Source organism: Talpa europaea (genome assembly GCF_964194135.1).
Source record: "Talpa europaea genome assembly, chromosome: 10".
NCBI classification, from domain to species: domain Eukaryota; kingdom Metazoa; phylum Chordata; class Mammalia; order Eulipotyphla; family Talpidae; genus Talpa; species Talpa europaea.
Genome location: NC_140077.1, coordinates 40,185,243 through 40,204,145, shown reverse-complemented (window position 1 = coordinate 40,204,145; position 18,903 = coordinate 40,185,243). Strand labels below are relative to the sequence as shown.

At 32.1% G+C, this 18,903-nt stretch overlaps 1 protein-coding gene across 2 annotated transcripts in view; it reads left to right on the top strand.

Annotated features, from left to right (window-relative positions):
- ADK (adenosine kinase) overlaps positions 1–18,903 on the top strand; it is a gene marked incomplete at both ends in the record, with an annotated part of 417,072 nt that overhangs the window by 270,821 nt on the left and 127,348 nt on the right. Inside the window, one exon of one of the 2 annotated variants that reach the window (XM_084245202.1) lies at positions 14,019–14,189. The exons of the other annotated variant lie outside the window; for it this stretch is intronic. Within the exon in view, the coding sequence (XP_084101328.1) occupies positions 14,019–14,189 (171 nt within the window). The remainder of the gene's footprint in view (positions 1–14,018; positions 14,190–18,903) is intronic. 2 annotated transcript variants of the gene reach the window in all.

Genomic DNA, 18,903 nt, shown 5'->3' with positions numbered 1-18,903 from the left:
GTGAAGGGTGTCAAAAAAAGGGGGACTTCAGTCAGAAATTTCACTTTCTGGATTGATTTTCCTGTTCTTAATTGTTTTTTCTGTGATTTTTCACTCTTTTCTCTGCTTCATTGAATTCCCTCTGTTGATACTCACTTTATTAGAGACTCTTCACAAGTATGTGGCAGTGCTTGTCTCCATTTGCATTTAGGAGTGAGGCACCAGTTACCTGATATATTATGTGTGAGACTTTTTAACCTTTTAAGAGCATTTGAGTAAAAGACAGTTTTCCCACAGAAAAAAAATAATTTGTGTGTCTTCTCCAGGGCTGTTCACTTTCTCCAGAGAAGATAAATCCCCTAATTTTGTGCTTAAACCTGAATGTTATTCAGGAAAAGAAATGGAAGAGTTACTTGGTACATAGATTTTCACATACCCACTTTGGCCTTTTTCATTCTAGCACTTGCCCTGTCCTCTTGTATGCTGGGAGTTCTAGTGTTTGAAGTCTTCCTAATTCTTTCCTAGCCTACTTTTCTCATTTTAAGGGAGAGCTATTTGTCTGACTATATGGAACGTGAACTGGTTTCTGAAAGTTCAATTGTTAATGATCTCTCCTGATTTTCAACTCTACTTAGATATCTGATACTACCATTTTCTGAACTTCCCAGGATTCTCTGAATTAATCAACTTACTACTTATTTGAATCTCCTTCTATAAGCATTTTTATTTTAGTTTTCTTTACTTTGCTAATCTAGTCACCACTTTTCCATATACTTTCTGGCTGTTGTCTTCTAGTTTTAGTTACAATGGAGTTCAATTTTAATTCTCAGTCTGTATATCATTTTGAAGTAAATTTTTGAGACTAGAGTGTACAAAATATCTGTACACTGGCATCAGATATACTATCTTGAAATCAATTCACCATCTTTCCATTATCTGTCATTAAAATATATGAATAGTTAGAATTATAATAAATGAAGTTTCCCTTCATCTTTGACTCTTAAAATGATTTACTCCATTTAAATAAACACTTAAAAAATCAGTAATATTTTATGGTCCAGACTAGGTAATGCTCTACGTGATCCAAACAAAAGTGTGCCTTTAATTTTAGCAGCACTTCTAGATTAAAATAATAGATGCTCTTAACACTTGGCCAAAACTAGATTCTTTATTTCCAGGACCACTTATTAATAGTTTACCGTTTTCCAAAATCAGTGATATTTGTTTGTTGTGCTTAAATACAAAAGAAATGACTTTTTGAATGTTATCACTAAGTTCAAGTCTTTCTATGGAAAAAATATATTTTTTTAATTTATAAAAATATTTTTCATATGTTTAAAAAGGAAGGATTGTATTTTTGTTTCAGTTGTTACCTTTATACTTACACTTTTTCTAAGTCCCCTGTTTTTTAAACTTTTACTGTCTGTTTTGGTTGGTATTCTCTAACTGTCATCTATAACCTATTTAATAGCTCTTTATTCTGTTTCCTTCTCTCTCTAACTTTCTCACTCTTTCACTCTCTCTCTCTCTCTCTCTGTATCTCTGTCTCTCTCTCTCTCTCTTTTCCTACTTTTTAAAATTACATTATTTCTACTTTGTCCCAACATATAAAATGTATACATTACCCTCTTATTCTTATTCCCCGCTTTTATTTTAGTTATAGATGTGTATGTATATATATTAGCGTATATTTCATATGTTTACCACTGTTTAAAACTCCTCTTCTAATAGAGTCCTCAAAAAGATACATAGATACAGAATTCCCTAAATTCTCTGTATTGGAAACTATTTTTCTTAGTCTTGATATTAAATCACAGCTTAGCTGGATATAAAAATTCTTGGTTCACTTCTTTTATTGAGTTTCTGAGAATTTGCTTTTCCATTCTTACCTTGTTTTGTATGTTGGTTTTAAAAAGCCTGATACCAATCTAGTTATTTTTTCTTTGTGAATTATTTCATTGTTTATTCTTCCTTGGGAACTCTAATTATTCTTCATTTCTGAGATGATTGTCTCTTCCCTTTTTTTCCTCCCAGAGTTCATTTAACTTTCTTTTGTTTTACTTATTCATGTTCTTATTTTTTAATTTCAGATTAAAGGTGGGTGTTTATATTTTCAAGTGCTTGTTTGAGTATATTAAATTGCATTTGTATGATTGTTTTATTATTTTCATTTGCTTCATGCTTGGTTTTCCTTGATGGAGTTTTCCTGAATTGATAAGTGTTTGCTTGCTATTGTTTGTCTAATTCAATGTGTGTGACTCCTAATGTAACAATGTGCATGTGTATGGTAGTATAGTGCTTTAAATTACTCCTAGTTTAACAGGGCCCTCTTCAATCCCTCTGTCATTTGCAGATTGTCTAGTCATTCGGGGGTAGGGATGAGATAGAAGGTGTTTTTATGGGTGATGGTGGTATTGTTTTAAAAGAGAGTTCAGGGACTGTGAGTTGTCTAGTTTTATACTCACAACTTCCCTTTTCTTTTCATGACTCAATTGCAAAAGAAAATGGCTTCTTTTGCACCTTTTTTCTCCCTCAGGAAATATAAATTTCAAAGAGCACCAATTCAATTTATATGAAATTTAACCTTTTTTTAAAGGATTTATAGAAGTACAGGGGTATAGTCCAGAGTTGCAGGGAGTGAGAGGATTCACCAGTGACAGAGTGGGGAGCAGAACATGCAGATCTACTGATATACATACTGGTATGGGGAGCAGCAGATGAGACAGGAGATGTCTGCTGCACAATATTTGGGTTAGCTCCCTGGCCAGCTATGGAACTCAGGCCACAGCCGTGGTAGTGTGATAGCTTGAGACTTAACCTCTGCATCACCAGGAATGCCCCCCCCATATGAAATTTTTAATTCCTCCACAGAGCTACATGTGTACTTATTTAATATTTTCATATTTAGGATGGTTATCTTCTTTCTGACATTGTTTTCAGATTTACTTTGGGCCCCGTTATCAGCTCTCTTTTCTTTACTCAGTGTTTTTTTTTTTTTTCCAACCTGCCTTACCTATCTTATCAAGCTTATCTATCAGACATATCTAGTGTTAAGGATGAGACATACCTTTTCAACTTCTTATGCTGCTATTATGAACTGAGAGATACTAGTCCAGCAGAAATCAGATTTGGCTTAAGCAATAAATTATTAAAGTCTACAAGCAATCCTCTCCTTTTGACATGTTGGCAGCACCTAAGAGGAAAATGTTAGGGTCAATATAAGTTTATATACTGACAGTTTAGCTCTTTACTATGTCACAGAAAGGGTTTGAAACTTGGCTTTTTCAAAAACAGAAATATTGACCACTTACAATGGTAAAACAATAGCGTTCAACTTATTTTCTATCTATAAAGTGGTTCTTTCATAGAAACAGTGCAAACTTCAGAGAGCCAAAGCACTCAGAAAAATAAATGCATTTTTGCCATTCGTGAATTCAGATTTCAAACAACTGTGTCCAGTTGTACTGAGGAGAAATCACTATTTTTGCATTCCATTTAGTAACTACTTAAAAATCACTTCAAGATAAAATATGACCCAAAAGAGCAACTATCTGAGTACAGGTTCTCAAATATCGTTTGTGGTCTGTAGTCTATGTCAGAGCCTCATCCATATGTTTCATAAATCTTTTTATCTGAGATAGAATTTTACATTCTTAATTTTTTTCATTTACATCTTGATTAATTAGTTATTAATCAGAAGTTATAATTAGTTATATTTCTGTCTTGCTACATGTCAGTTTCTAAAAAAAAAAGAGACTCCCTCCAAGAATGTTGCTTCAGCTATTTTTTGAGGAGGACTTTTGATATTATTTATTTATTATTTTTAAAAATTTATTTTATTTATGCATACAAGAACTGGGGTGTAGGCCAGAAATGTGGGGTATGTGTGAGAGGATTCACCAGAGGCAGAGTGGGGAGCAGAACAGGCAGATCTGAAATACACTGCTGACGGGAGCAGCAGGAAAGACCGGAGAAGTCTGCTGCTCCATGTGGGTTAGCTCTCTGGCTGTATTTCGAACTCAGGCCACAGCAGCTGGCAATAGCTTGATAGCCCTGAGACTTAACCCCTGCACCACCAGGGAGGCCCATTCTTCTAATATATAAAGTTACTTTAGTTTTTAGGCTATTTGTTGATTCTGGAACTTATTATGTTAAAAATATTTGCTATGGAAACCAAACCAACTGTCTATAACAGATAAGTTAAACACACTGATATATCCATGCAATAGAATATTATTCAGCCATCAAAAGGAATAAATATACTATATACCACTACAACAGGAGGACTTTTAAAACTTTATGCTGAGTGAAAGGAGAAAGATAAAAAATCATATAGTGTGTGATTCCATTTATATGAAATATCAGGATAAGTAAATTCATAGAAACATAAAGCTGATGTTTGTCAAGGACTAAGGACAATGTGGAATAAATTCTTTTTTATGTATCTTTTTTATTGCATGTCATTAGTTTACAATACTGTATATGATTTAGGGGTACAGGTTCATACCTGTTCAGAGCCATGTCACCACCATACTCATCACCAAAACATCAATAATCCTTCATGTTTTTTTTTTCCACTTTAAAATCTCTCTCTCACGGAATAATTTCTTAATAGGTATGGGGTTTCTTTTCTGGATTATGAAAATAGCTTAGAACTAGATAGAGGCAATGTTTGCAAAAACATTGCTCACTGTTTCAAAACAGTTTGTCCAAAACCTGTACCAGAATGTGAATATCTGAATTTCTAGTCCAATCACTTTTTAGTTACCTATGCTGTTTCATTATCTATTGCTATTTTTGATATTTTAGTGAGATATAACCACTCCAAGTGTACTTTTACATAAAAATTAAGACAAACATAACTTCATTTGTGCCACTTATAAACAACAGTAGGGAGATAATGGATGTTTATTGTAGTAATTTCAAAACTGCAGGCCAGAGCTTGAATTATCCCTGCAATATATTGGCAATCAAAGAAAACACCTTTTGTTTTATTTTTAGTCTTCTCTTGCTTGTTTATTTGTCCCAAGCTTCTTCCATATTATGTTCATTTAATTATCTACAAAATTTTCGTTACCTTTATTAGCAGATTCTGCCACTTGATAATTTTTTGTTTCTTCCAATAGATAATAACACTTAGGTTATAAAGATTATGTATAGAGGATTCTGTCCCGGTTGTGAAAGCTAGAGTGTGTGTTTTCAACAGTCATTATCAGAGGCTACATCTAGGGGGACACTGAGTAAGTTTGAGGTGAGGAGTGGAGATTGAGAGCAGCAACAACAAGATAACATAGTACGCACTGGAAATTGGGTGTTATACTCAAATCTAAAGTTCTGTGTTGATTTAATGCTAGCCTGAGACATTAGGAAGTATGATCATAAAGTTTTCTTTTCTCTCTAAGCCCATGTTAACTTACAGTTTCTTCACTCTCTTTATTATTAAGAGGAAACTACCTCCTATTACCACCCTACATTGCATTTACTATTAATATTTCTTTCCAGCATCTTTTTATCTGAGTGGTTGTTTTCATCTCCACTTATTAGTATATATTTCCTTCTTTTCTTCAGTTCAAGGGTCAACAAAGTATGTCCCATGGGTCACATTTGTGCCACTTGACTGCTCTTTGTGTGAATACAATTTTGTTGGAAACAACTGTGCTCATTCTTTTATGTATTATCTTTAATTGTTTTAATGCTACAGCAACACACTCGAGTAGTTGCAATAGGGAACATTGGGCATACAAGCCTAAAATACTTTCACACAAAACATTTGCCAACTCTTGCTTTTGTTGACAAATGGAAGATGAAGAACAGATTCCAGAGGGTCAGTAAATATCACCAGCAAAGAAAAAATACAGGCAGGTATTTGGTTTGTTCTTAGGCCACCTGTAAGCCCCATGTGTTTAGAGTAGGCATTTCATGAAGAAGGTGAATCATTAGAGTTAATAATAATACATGGAAGACATGTCACAATGAGAGTTGGGAATTTTATGTCATAGCAGGAACTTGAAGTGCATTTTTAGGAAATGAACCATTTAAGGTTTTTGAGCAAATTAGTTTTGCCAAGATAGGAAACTTACAATAGTGTTTACAAAGTGGTGAGGGTTGTATAAATGGTTGTATTAATGGAAAACTAATATAAATGTATTAATGGAAAAGAATGACATAGTTCTCAGAGTTGCTAGTAGAGTTAAAATTGATAGGACATCTGACAATGGATTTGAGAACAAAGAGATAATAATACTTCTTAGATTCAAACTTCATGGAGCAGAAAAATAAAAAATTATGTATACATACTTGTTAGGTGACAAACTAATTTTTATGGAAAGTTAAGTTAATGGAGGACTATAGTACTATATAGAATAGGAAATCAATTAAAATTGATTACTAGGCATCAGAATTACTAAAGTTGTTAGGGCATCTCAGCCGCAGACAGTTTTCCATTTTACCTCTAAGGCACCACAATATCATCATCTAAACAGTGCCCGTCTCTTTATAAAATCCTCTCACCTTTGCCTTGCAGAATGCCACCCTTATATTCAGATTGACCATTGCTATTTATGATTTCTAAATACTCTGAATTAAGAAGTGCTTTAGCTCCAAATAAAAACTTATCAATGTATTGTCTTCAATTTAGAGCCACAGTTACCAAAGTGTGCATTGAGACACTCCAGGGTATGGCAGCAAGTGCTACTGAATATTTATCTCAGGGTAATGCACAGTTTCAACATTAGAAATAAAAAGTTCTCTTGCCCTCAAGGTTACAGTCCAATTAGGGAGGTAATACAAATGCAAATTGCTGATATTTTTAAGTAAAATAAACATCTTGATTGTTTATTTCATAATATTGTATATTGTGGAGGTTGAAAAAAAAATAAGTACATCTCTTGGTAGAAATGCAGTAAATCTTTGTGGGGTGGAAGTTATACTTTAAATGTGCCTTGAATTAGAAGGTTAAAATTCCAACAGGTAAAGGTAGTAGATATTTAAGATAGAAGGAACAACATAAAAAGTCAGAAGATTTATTTTGTAGAAGCAAAGCATTCTGTATGATTGAAGCAAGGACATATGTTGTGGGGTAATAGAGGTTACAGCTGGTTTACTATGTAAGTTGTAGTATTATTATGAAGAGCTTTGAATACTGGGGTGTGAGGCATTTGGATTTAATTTACTAGGAAAAGAAGAGTGATTAGGGTGATTAATCTGTCAGCAGGATATAGGATGATTAAATCAAGGAGAGAGGGAAATCATTTGGAAAGGGAATGATGGATTTTATTTTATGTATTTATATTTCAAAGGAAATACCAAACCATATATCAAAATTAAAGAGCATCCTTTTATTCAGCATTGTAACTAACAACTATAAAGTAAAACTCACTATGCATAAAAAAACCCAACAAAACTTTTTAATGTTTTTGTTACTAATGCAAAAATAATAATAAAATATAAATATGTTTGAAGTGCATACTGTACTACACCCCACACATTGTATTAAGCTCTCATTTAATTTTCATAAAGACATCGATAGTTTTTGCTATTTCCATTTTGTAGATGAGAATAATGAGGTCTAGGGAAGTAAAGTAGCCCAAAATCACAGTTAATAAATAGATTAATAAAACTTAAAAATAACTATTCTAGTTTGTGTAAGCCCTGTGGTGCAGAGAATTGAGGTTATCCTTTTAGACCCTGTCAAATTACTTTTGACATTTAACTTAGACATTGTTCTCATTATTTTATTTTTCATGTCACACTCATTGATCCCATCCCTCTCCCATCTTGGACTCCCTAAGGTGTTTGAGATGTGTCCTATATTCTTGAAAAATGTGTCTGTGGTTTTAGACGTGTGCATGTGTTTATATTATACATGTAGTGTGAAAGTATGAACTGTATAGCTTATTCGATCTGAGGTATGTATTTCCAGTTTCTATAAGCTCTGTGTAATAGTGTGATTCATTGCATTTCCCTTATCTTTTCCCCTAGAAATTAACTTCCAGGATGCATCACATACCCTTTACTTTGAAGAAAACTGGATAAATATACTCCCAGGCATCCTCCTAAAACCCATCTTCTTTCCATTGTCTTGTTGCCTTTTGCGTGCGTTTTGAGGGAATTATTTGGGATGGAAGAAATGGTGACTTCTTTGTTCATGGTGTAGTTAAGATTACAGGTGTTTTAATCCTTTAAAATATTAAAATATGTGTACAAAAGTGATGTCATTGATGCTTCCAAATGCAGCCACATAACCTTGAAGTTCTAGGTGAATTATTCTATTCCATTGATGCATTACATTCAGTCAGTGATATCATAAGCTTTTAAGTATTCTCCAGTACGTTTGTTCTGACTTTATGTTAGTGATTTTATTGCTGTCATTGGTATGAAATAGTGCATATCATAACATTGTAATTGTAAATGATTTATACATTATCTTAATGGTTGTCAAAGTCAGTATTTTCTTTACAAGCTAATAAGAACTATGCTTTCTCATAATTTATTTTTGATCCTCCCACTCCTAACAAGGAAATACACTTTATACTCTGTGAGATTCATAAAATGTGTAGGACACATTATGAGGAAAAAAACATGCTATGTGGTAGTTGTATTTGTTATTTTGGCTTCTAATTTATTCATCCTCTCAACCCATGTTCTCTGACTAGTGTTACTATGGCACCTTCATTATGGCATGGAAAATAGGCTAATTATGTTCTTTAGAATAGACAATATGTGGTACATCTTGAGACACATCCGGAACTCTCAGCCCTCCCTCATCTGCGCTAGTCTAGGTTTGATTGCACACTCTGGTTGTCTATTGATAATGATTTATACTTACTAAAATCACTAATGTCATATTTAGTTTGTTCCTTTTTCAACTGTATCTACTCAACTATCTACTATATACTTACTCCCTGCTGTTTTATCTGTTCTTATTCTTGTTTTTTGAATTGAGCTTCTCACTATTTATAAACAACTCTTGTTTATGCAGAGATTTACTTCAAGTCAACAAAATATTTTTATCTTGTAATTTTTACCAAAAACAATTGAACCACATCACCAAAATTTGAAAAATAAAAAATTATTTAAATTATTTATAAATTCTTATTCAGATCTAGCCATTTTTACTTTTGATATAGTCTCTTTTAATTTTATTTTTTATATTGATTTGGTGTAATTTGTAGTCATATCTGTATACACTATTTGCATGTCTTATTTTTAAGTAAAAATATTTTACTCTTTGCCACTTGGTTGTCATAATCATCATTTTTATTGTCTTTAAAATATTCTCTAGAGTAGCACTGTACAATGGAAATAAAATACAATCTACATATGCCATTTAAAATTTTCTCGTAGCCACAGCTGAAAAAATAAAACACATGTAAAATTGATGTTAAAATTATATTTTATATAACTCAGCATTTCTGAAATATTTCTCATTTGAACATACACCCATAAAAATTCTTAATTAAATTTTAACACTTTTTTAATTAAATTTTTAAATTTTCTTATATTGTTCTTCATTTTTGCACAGCATTTAATTTCTCCACTCAGGTATAGTCTCCATAAATCTCCTACCACAATATCATCCATGAACCATCACATAGTCCCTTATGCTCATCCCTCCCCTATTTTGACCCACCTCCCTCCCCTTCTGCTGCTGTATGCCTCAGATCTACAATTTGCCTGCAAGTTTTGCCTCTTTTTTTTTTCACCCTTTGTTCAGTTTCCTCTTATAATTGAAACTATCTGATATTTTTCTTTTTCCTTCTGACTTACTTCACTCTTCTAGCTCCATCCATGTTGCTGTGAATGGCATGAGTTTACCTTTTTTGATTACTGAATAGTATTCCATTGTGTATATATACCACATCTTTTTGATCCACTCATCAATCAGTTTTCAGGCATTTAGGTTGTTTCTATATCTAAGCTATTGTAAATAGTGCTGCAATAATCATAGGAGTGCAAGTTTCCTTTCAGATTAATGTTTTTGTGTCCTTTGGGTAGATTCCTAGAAGTAGAATCACTGGGTCATATCATAGATCCATTTTTAGTAATTTGAGGAACCTCCACACAACTTTCCATAGTGGTTGAATCAGTCTACATTCCCACCAGCAGTGTAAGAGGGTTTCTTTTCTTCACATCTTTGCCAGCATTTGTTGGTGGTGGTATTTTATTGTGGTTTTGATTTGCATTTCCCTGATTATAAGTGATGTTGAGTATTTTCTTCCAATCTGTAGGTTGCTTCTTCATTTTGATTATTATCTCTTTTACTGTACGGAAGCTTCAGTGTGATGTAGTACCAGCTTTCCCTTCATTTTCTTTGCTTCTGGGGATGAGTCCTCAAAGATGTTTCAGAGACATAGGTCATGAAGTGTTGTGCCTATATGTTTCAGGTCTTACATTCAAGTCTTTTATATATTTTAACTTGTTTTTTGTGTATGGTATGAGGTAGTAATCTAGTTTCATTCTTTTGCGTGTAGTGGCCCAGTTTTCCCGGCACCATTTATTGAAGAGACTATTCTTGATTTTAACATTTTTTTATAGTGTCTTTGAAATTGGTGTCTATTTTACATTTATAATATAGTCACTTCAGTCACAGAATTGCCAATAGTTGAAATGAAATGTAGTACTACCAAAACAAAAAATTGTCCAGAAAAATATGTTGTACTTCTTCAAAACAAGGTTCCTATTATACAGATTGAAATCCTAATGAAAAAACCATAAGATTTTGTTCATTATATAAAATCATTTTTCTAAACTGTAGCCATACATATTATTGGCCTATTTTTATTATAACCTTGACACTTGAAAATAATTATTTTTATAATTTCAGTGCTTTTATTTTTGATGGTAATACAGTTTGGATCGTGTGGCCTCGTAAGGATTATAAATTTAGGAAGAAAAATTATGGTTGGCATTAATTTTAAGATTTTGCAATCTTGCAGCACAAACCCTAAATTATTTAAATACTAAACATGTACTTAAAGAAAGACAAGAAAGCATCCAAAAATGGAATTAAATTGTGAATTTGCCTTACTTAAAAACCAATCATTTTTGTTTATTCTTTGTAAAATTAACCAAATTAACTATACTTTTGACACCACAATATTCTTGTTGCATCTTAAGGTGTGTACAACATATACATTTGAAATGAGGCCAAATTTAAACTCCAGGGGTGTGCTGTTCTGTACCTTAAATTACCATCAGATGTATTTTAGCACAGATAATATTTTCAGTCTGAGGTTGGTGAGAAGGCTAGACCAGGTTACTATTTATATAGACCATTATTCTATGGCTGTCTGTGATTAATCCACAGCTGGCAGAATCCTAGCACTGGGAGGTTTTTATTTCATGCTGGAACAGTATGGGGAGTAGTAGGGGGGGAAGCTTTAAACTCGTCTCATTAAATGAAAGTCTAAAAAGCAAGTACATACATACATATTACTATGGAGACAAGATGCAATATAAACTGTTCATTTAATTCTCCAAGTGACAAAAATCATAAAGGAAGCAGTTTGGATGTTTCAAGTGACGTGGTATTTGGTTTAAAAAGTAAGATGAAAACATTTAAATAAAAGTAATGTTACCTAATATTAAGACTTCTTACCTTTTTAGAACGGTTGAACATTAGTAAAGAAATAATGGGTTGGTGTTTTTTAATGATAAGAATATATTATTTATTATGATATGAAAACATTTTTATTAGAATTTAATTAGTGATACTTTAAAGTGATGAGACAATTATATTCTCTCTTAATAAAATACTCTTAGTAAAATTTCCTCTTAGTTTCTCAGCAATTATAGGGACAATAATCCCTTCAAAGAAGGATTCCAGTACACATGACTGTCATAATATTAATTTCTTAGCATTCTCTTATTATTCAATTTGAAATTTGAAAATAATAGATAAAATCCTTTTTTATAAACTTTGTAAAGTTTCTATGATAAAAGTAGTTGGTTCCTCAGTCTTTAGTGAATATTTCAATAGCTTTTTTGTAACTTAAAAAAAAGTTTCCTTTACTTTTTCAGGATTATTTCTTCAATTAATAAACTAGCTCTTCTGCCCTCATTCTCATTGTCATTTCCTCTGTTTTTTTTGTTCTAATTCTTCTCCCTCTCTTGCTTCTTCATTCTTGTTTCTCCTCTGAATTCTTTTCCTTAAAGAGTAAAACTTAAAAATTTATTTTTTAAAAACAACTCTCCTTCTCCTGCTCCCTCACTAAAAATAGCTTTTTTCTCTTTTATCTACTCAAACTAATGGCATCATCTGTGGAGTCATTTGAATCTAAGTTCCATCAACTTTATGATCTGGAGTGCATTTTTAACTTTCATGTCTTCCCACCTGTTTTCATAAAATGAAAATTAGAAGTGTCCATCTCATAAATTTGTTGTGAAAAAAAGTTGATAATAACTAGTTAATATACATGAAGTTGTTTACTATAGTATTTAGAATGCAAGAATTACTCAGTAAATTTCAATTATTCTATTATTATTGACTCATAAAATCCCAAAATAATTTACAACCCTTCTCTTTGCTTTCTCACCATACTTTCTTTAACAACTGTCTATTTTTACCTTGATACCCTAGACATCAGATGCCTTCTCCTAAATAATTAAATCCAGTGGGTTTTAATCAGTTCTTTCTATCTCTACCCATTGTATATCTCTACATATCTTCCTGATATCTCCCTTGCTGGATTTTTCTCTCATTTCTATTCTTTTCCTCTTGTTGTCACCTTTATTTTGTCTTTTCTTCTCTCTCTCAAGTTTTATTTGTTTCCATTCTTTCCTTTTTCTATAGTCTCTTTCTTGGTACAACCCCTCATTTACCATCACCTTTCTCCATGACCTTTCTCCTGAGTCCAACTTGCTGATCTGTATTTGGACATCCTGTAACACCTCCACATTCTCTTTTTACGTGTAAGCCAAGTCTTATTCTGGATTTTCCTACTTCTATTAATGGTAGAGGCAGATTCAAAATCTCAGTCTTCAAGCAATAAAAGCCTGCATTTGGTTCTTTTCTCCTTTGCTTCCTACATCTTAAACAATGCCAAGACCAGTATGTAATATTTCTAGTGTATAAGATCTTCCATGTATGACTTTCTTTTACAGAACCAAATGCAGGCTGTTGCAAGTTGTTGCTGAAGTAATGCTGTCTAGATTAATGTTACTTTAAATTTTTCTACAAACTTTTATTCCTTTCTTTCAGGAAAACATGCTTACTCACCATCTTTCCCCATTCCACCTACTAAACTTCTAACCTTTCAGTCAGCTCCTAACCTTTAACTAGCCTTTCCAATTTCATCTTCCATTTTACTTTGCATATTACTTCACTCACTAGTGTACTATCCAAACTAGTTTCCTATATAAGCCTAAACTTTCTTTCATCTGGACAGCATTAATATATATTTTGTAAAAATCCCCATTAATATTGAAAATATAGAAAAGTAGCATTTTTAAATGTAACTTCCCTCACATAAAATTTTAATTAAAACATTTTTATTGTATTATTGCATTAATTTCTCATTATTTGAAAATTCTAATTCAGAATAGTTCTTAAAAATGTGGTTTAGATGTTTCAAAAGGTAACAAGCTATGATCTTAATAAACTAATGTCATTTTTAAGCTACGATTATTTTTAAATAAATGCCATATCACTTACATAATGTAAACTGTTTGTAAGAAACTAGAAGGATCCACTCTGCCTTCATTACTTTTTCTCTGAATTTAAATGAAATTTTTGTATTGATAGATCTTTCAAATATTTTGTCTTAAGTAGATTTCCAGATTTCCCTCAGGATTGATTATACAAATCTAATATAAAATAAGTAATGTTTTATACTCTGATATAATGGCATGTCTCAAGCATATAGTACGCATGTGATAAACTTTTCTCCTGATCAAATACTGTCATTTTCTCTCTTGTCTTGAATAACTGTATTTTATATAGTTTTTTTGGTATTTTTTATGGATTCCTTTTACTGTCACTGCGAGTGACTCTACAGAGACAGCATTTCTAATTTTCCTTCCTTATTTTCTTTATCCAGGGCTTTTTTCTTACAGTTTCCCCAGAGTCAGTATTAAAAGTGGCTCACCATGCTTCTGAAAACAACAGAATTTTCACTTTGAATTTGTCTGCACCATTTATTAGCCAGTTCTACAAGGACTCATTGATGAAAGTTTTGCCTTATGTTGACATACTTTTTGGAAATGAGGCGGTGAGTTTCTTTTTATTTTAAGTTCTTGAAGTATTTTTTTTTAATTTGTCTATATGTTTAGAAATGTAAATGAAAAACTCAAAATTTATATAAATATATTTGAGAAATACACAGTGCCTCAATATGGATCACTCTAATTCAATATTTCTTTCAGTGCATAACTTCTTATGTAGTAAAATTTAGTTTTTTTAAGTTTTAGGTAACTGAGGATTATAATTCACTTATATTAAAAATTCACTTTTGAATGAACTTTTGCAAATGCAGTTCTGATACATAACCATGACCACAGTCAAAATAAAAAGTCACCACTTTTAGTCCACCTCTTTTAGTCCACTTTTTATCACCCCTTTTAGTCCACTTCGTCATTTCACCCTGAGCCCTTGACATCAACTGGTGTGTTTTCTAAAGAGTAAAATAATGTTTTCCTTTGATATTTTCATAGGCATGTGATATACAATAAGTGTCTTATGAAGTTAAGTATCTCTTTAAAGTCTGAGTCTTTTAATAAATTATGAGGAAATATTGGTAATTGCAAAATTGTATTAAATCTTGATTGATAGTATTATTTTTGCTAATGTTTATATGTTGTATTTAAAGGTGATAAAATGGAATTTTATTTAAACTCTTACAGCTTTTTCTTTCTATTTAGTACATATTTCTCTTTATTCTAAATTACTGGAAAATTATCTTTTTGCTTATCTAGTGTTTATGGCTATATTTAACCTGTGGACTTCAAAAATTCATGAAATAGAAGAAAAAGAGGCCTTTACTGTCTTCATATGAACTGGGCAGTATCATGTAACTTTCATGAATTTCAGGGTCTTATAATGTGTTAAATGAAAGTTTAGTTTTAATCATCCCAGAAGTGAATTTTGATTATGATTCTGTGATTCTATCATAGTTTGATTATATTCATTGACTTTCTAAGTAAAGTAACAGTTTTGACTGCCTAGAAATAATATAAAAGTAGACCTGGAAATAATTTATGAGATCACCGGGGTGAAGATTAAAGGATTGATTTGTAGAAATAAGATTGTATGGGTACCTTCAAAGGCATTAACCAGTTGAAAGAAATGCTGGATTCTTGACAATTCACAAACTCACCTGACAGCAAGGAAGAGTGGCAAAGTGTTGCATTTCTAGGTGTCTGCTGGAAGTCTCATGTGACTGAAATTTATGTTTTACATTTTTCTTATTGCCAGTTTTATTTTCTAAAGGGTAAAGGAAGTAATTAGAAAAATACTATTCTATCCTGTAAGTAACATGAGGAAATTTATTATCAATATGGAAGTCTGACAGTCCTTAGAAGAAATCGTTATTTGATCTCAGACTTCTTTATAGTCAGTAAAGATTAGACTTGGAATAAATACTTAAATATATGCCCTGAGCTTTAAGAAGACACACTTCAAAACTTTTTTCAGAAGGTCAGATCAATATGATTCCAGAGAATGAGATTTTGGATGTGAAAACAACTTAAGAGTATTGAATACCATCAAAAATTCAGTTCTGACTTTATAATCTTAAATGACCTTAGTTAGGAAGAAAATGGGGAGGGAAGAACCTTAAAAATTTTTCAGAGCATGCAGAAAACTCTTTATTCAAAGTCCACATTTGTAAAACATATGTAAAATAAAATGGAAAGAATTTATAGAAACAAAGAACAGTGTTAAAAGTTTGGCAGAGACTTGGGAAAATAGAAAAGAAAGACTCCAAAATGCACAGGCAACGACAAAACATTAAATTGGAGTTCATCATAATTTAAAACTTTAACATCAAAGTAGACTCAAGAAAGTAAAAAGACAGCTCAGGGAATAGAATATTTGAAAATGATATATCTGATAAACCAAAGAACTTAAATAAAACATCTCTCAAAAAAAGTTATACAGGGCCTCCCTGGTGGCGCAATGGTTGAGCGCTGGGTTGCGAAGCTGCCCACAGCCTGTGCGGCGCCGGTTCGATCCCCGACGCCTTCCCGGCCACCGGAGGAGGGTCCCGCATGGCGCGCAGACCTCTCCTGCCGCCCGCTGCTCCCCTCAGCAGTGTACTTTGGTCCTTCTGCCTGCTCTGCTCCCTGCTCTGGCTCTGGTGAATTCTCTCACCCTCCCGTGCTTCTGACTGTACCCAGTGCTTGTATAAATAAATAAATAAATCTTTAAAAAAAAAAAAAGTTATACAGATGGCAAATAAGCATATGAAAAGATGCTCACCATTAATGATCAATTCTGCAAACTAGTAGTTTACATTTGACTACAACTTAGTTTAAGAAATTAAAGGAATTATTTTTCCCAACCAGTAGAGGAAATGGTAAAACTGTAAGAGGCTACATGACTGTAAGTTATGTCAGGATAACTTTTTACTTTTTTAGTTTGATCACTTTTCATCTTAACTCATTTCAGTAGACATATAGTATCTATTATGTCAGACCAATAAACAATGGTATATAGAATATTTGAAACAAACTGTTTAATATGGGTTATAGAATAATAAATATTGGATACAGAGCAATTAGATATATTTATTATTTTGTCAATCCAGTCTCAAAAAGTCTGCTGATTGATTTCTAGTTATATGTTTCAGTGTGTCTATACCCTGAGCTTTGCTCAAGTAAATTATCAATGAGTCAGATAAAGTTGTATTTGCAGAGTGCAAACACAGAGAATGGAAATAAAGCAACACTTAAACAAATACCAAGTAAATTAACTGTAAAAGTGAGGCTTTGAAAATTTTAATACCTGGAATCTAATATCATTTTGAGTGATGAATTTAATAAGGATAAATAAAAATGACACCATATTTGATTATAAAAAGCAATTAAGATATTGTAAACTTTCGTTAATCTCATCTGTCCTGTTCTTCTACTGGAAAGCTCTAGTAATAATAATCTGTTCCATTTTCTGGGAAGGAAAAGGAGCATTTTATATCTACAATGCAATGAAATATAAAATATATTTCTCGGGGAATACATATAGGATTGTCTTATCTTTCTTTCTCTCCACTTGCCCCCCGCCCACCAAGACAATGAAATCCACAATGTTTAGTATAAATTTTCAAAATGTCAACATTTAGCAGAACCAAAAACACTTGATTCTTATTTTCTGTCTGATGACCCCTACACTTTCTCAGAGAATTATATAGTAATTATGACATTTATGATGAAATATTAAAATATTTAATTAAATATTTTTTAAAGTTAAATATTAAAAATACTTTTTAAAAGAAAACCTCATTCACCAAGACTTTGTCCTCACATGCAATGAAGATAGAGGTTCCTGTGAGCCCTTTGATTACTCCAGTTTACCAGTTGGAAAGGATTTCCAGGCCTCTGCACAAAGAGGGGAATCTGCATAGAGCTTGGCTTTATCTTTGAATTGCGGAAATAGAGCTAGAAGGTTAAGAAATCTAAGACAGAGTTTCACAAATCAGAAGTACAAGAGAGCTACATAGAGAGAGAACACAGGAGATATGCAGATAGAGTACTTCAGAACACTAATGGGGCAAAATTAGCCTAAATTAGAAACTCCTGTAATCCCTCCTAACACTATTATCCCAAAATATTTGGCATTATCCCAATACATGTAATGGACAAACTCCCTGAAAGACATAAAATACCATGGCAAACACAAGATGGAATAGAAGTAAGGCTGTTCAGGTTACATACTAAAGAATTTGTATTTTTAGTTAAGACCTATTCCACAAAGAAAATTCAAGGACCAATGTTTTTCATGTTGAATTCTGTCACACATTTAAGAAAGAAATAATAAAAGTTCCATTAAAACTGTCCCAGAAGATGGAAGAGGAAAAACTACCAAAACCAAAGAATTACAAGAAAACTATAGCCCAATATCCCTCAAAACACACACGTAAAAATTCTTAAGATAACTTTAGCATAGCAAGCCCAACTATATGTTAGAAGGATAATTCATCATGACCAGGAATGAAATGGTTTAACATGACAAAAGAATTAGTATAATTCACCTTAGTAAAACTAAAAGAGATAAAACATGATCATTGTATAGACACTAAAAAAAACTTTTGGCACAATCCATAATCATTCCTGATAAAAGTTCTCAGGATATGATGAATAGAAATTTCTTCAACCCAATAAAGGGCACCCACAAAAAATGTATAGCTAACATAACTTGATTTCGGAAAACCAAGTCTATTCCTCACAAAGCAAGGGTGTTCATTTTCTTCACTTCTTTTTAGCATTGTATTAGAGTTTTTAGCCAATGCTGCTAATGCATGATAAACATCCAAATTAGAAAAGTAATTCTGTCTCTATTATCAAACACCATGATATCTTTGTGAAAAATTCTGTGAAATCTACAAAAACTATTGAAACTAAAACTGAGTTTAGCTAAGTTGCATGATATAAGATAAACATATAATACCAAATTATATATTGGCAATATTCAGAAACTGAAATTTTAAAATATTCCCAATACAAAAAAATGACATATTTTATGTAAACCTGACATGAGATATGCAAAACCTGTATTCTGAACACAATAAAACATTGTTGAAAAATTAAACAAGAATTAAATAAAGGGAGAAGCAAACTTACTCTAAAATTCATATGGAAAAGAACTAGAACTAGAATAACCAAACCAGTTATCAAGAAAACCAGTCAGAGGACCAATCAAAGTTACATGATTTCAAGACTTATTAGAAAGCTATAGTAATCAATACCATATGATATTGATAGAAAGATAAA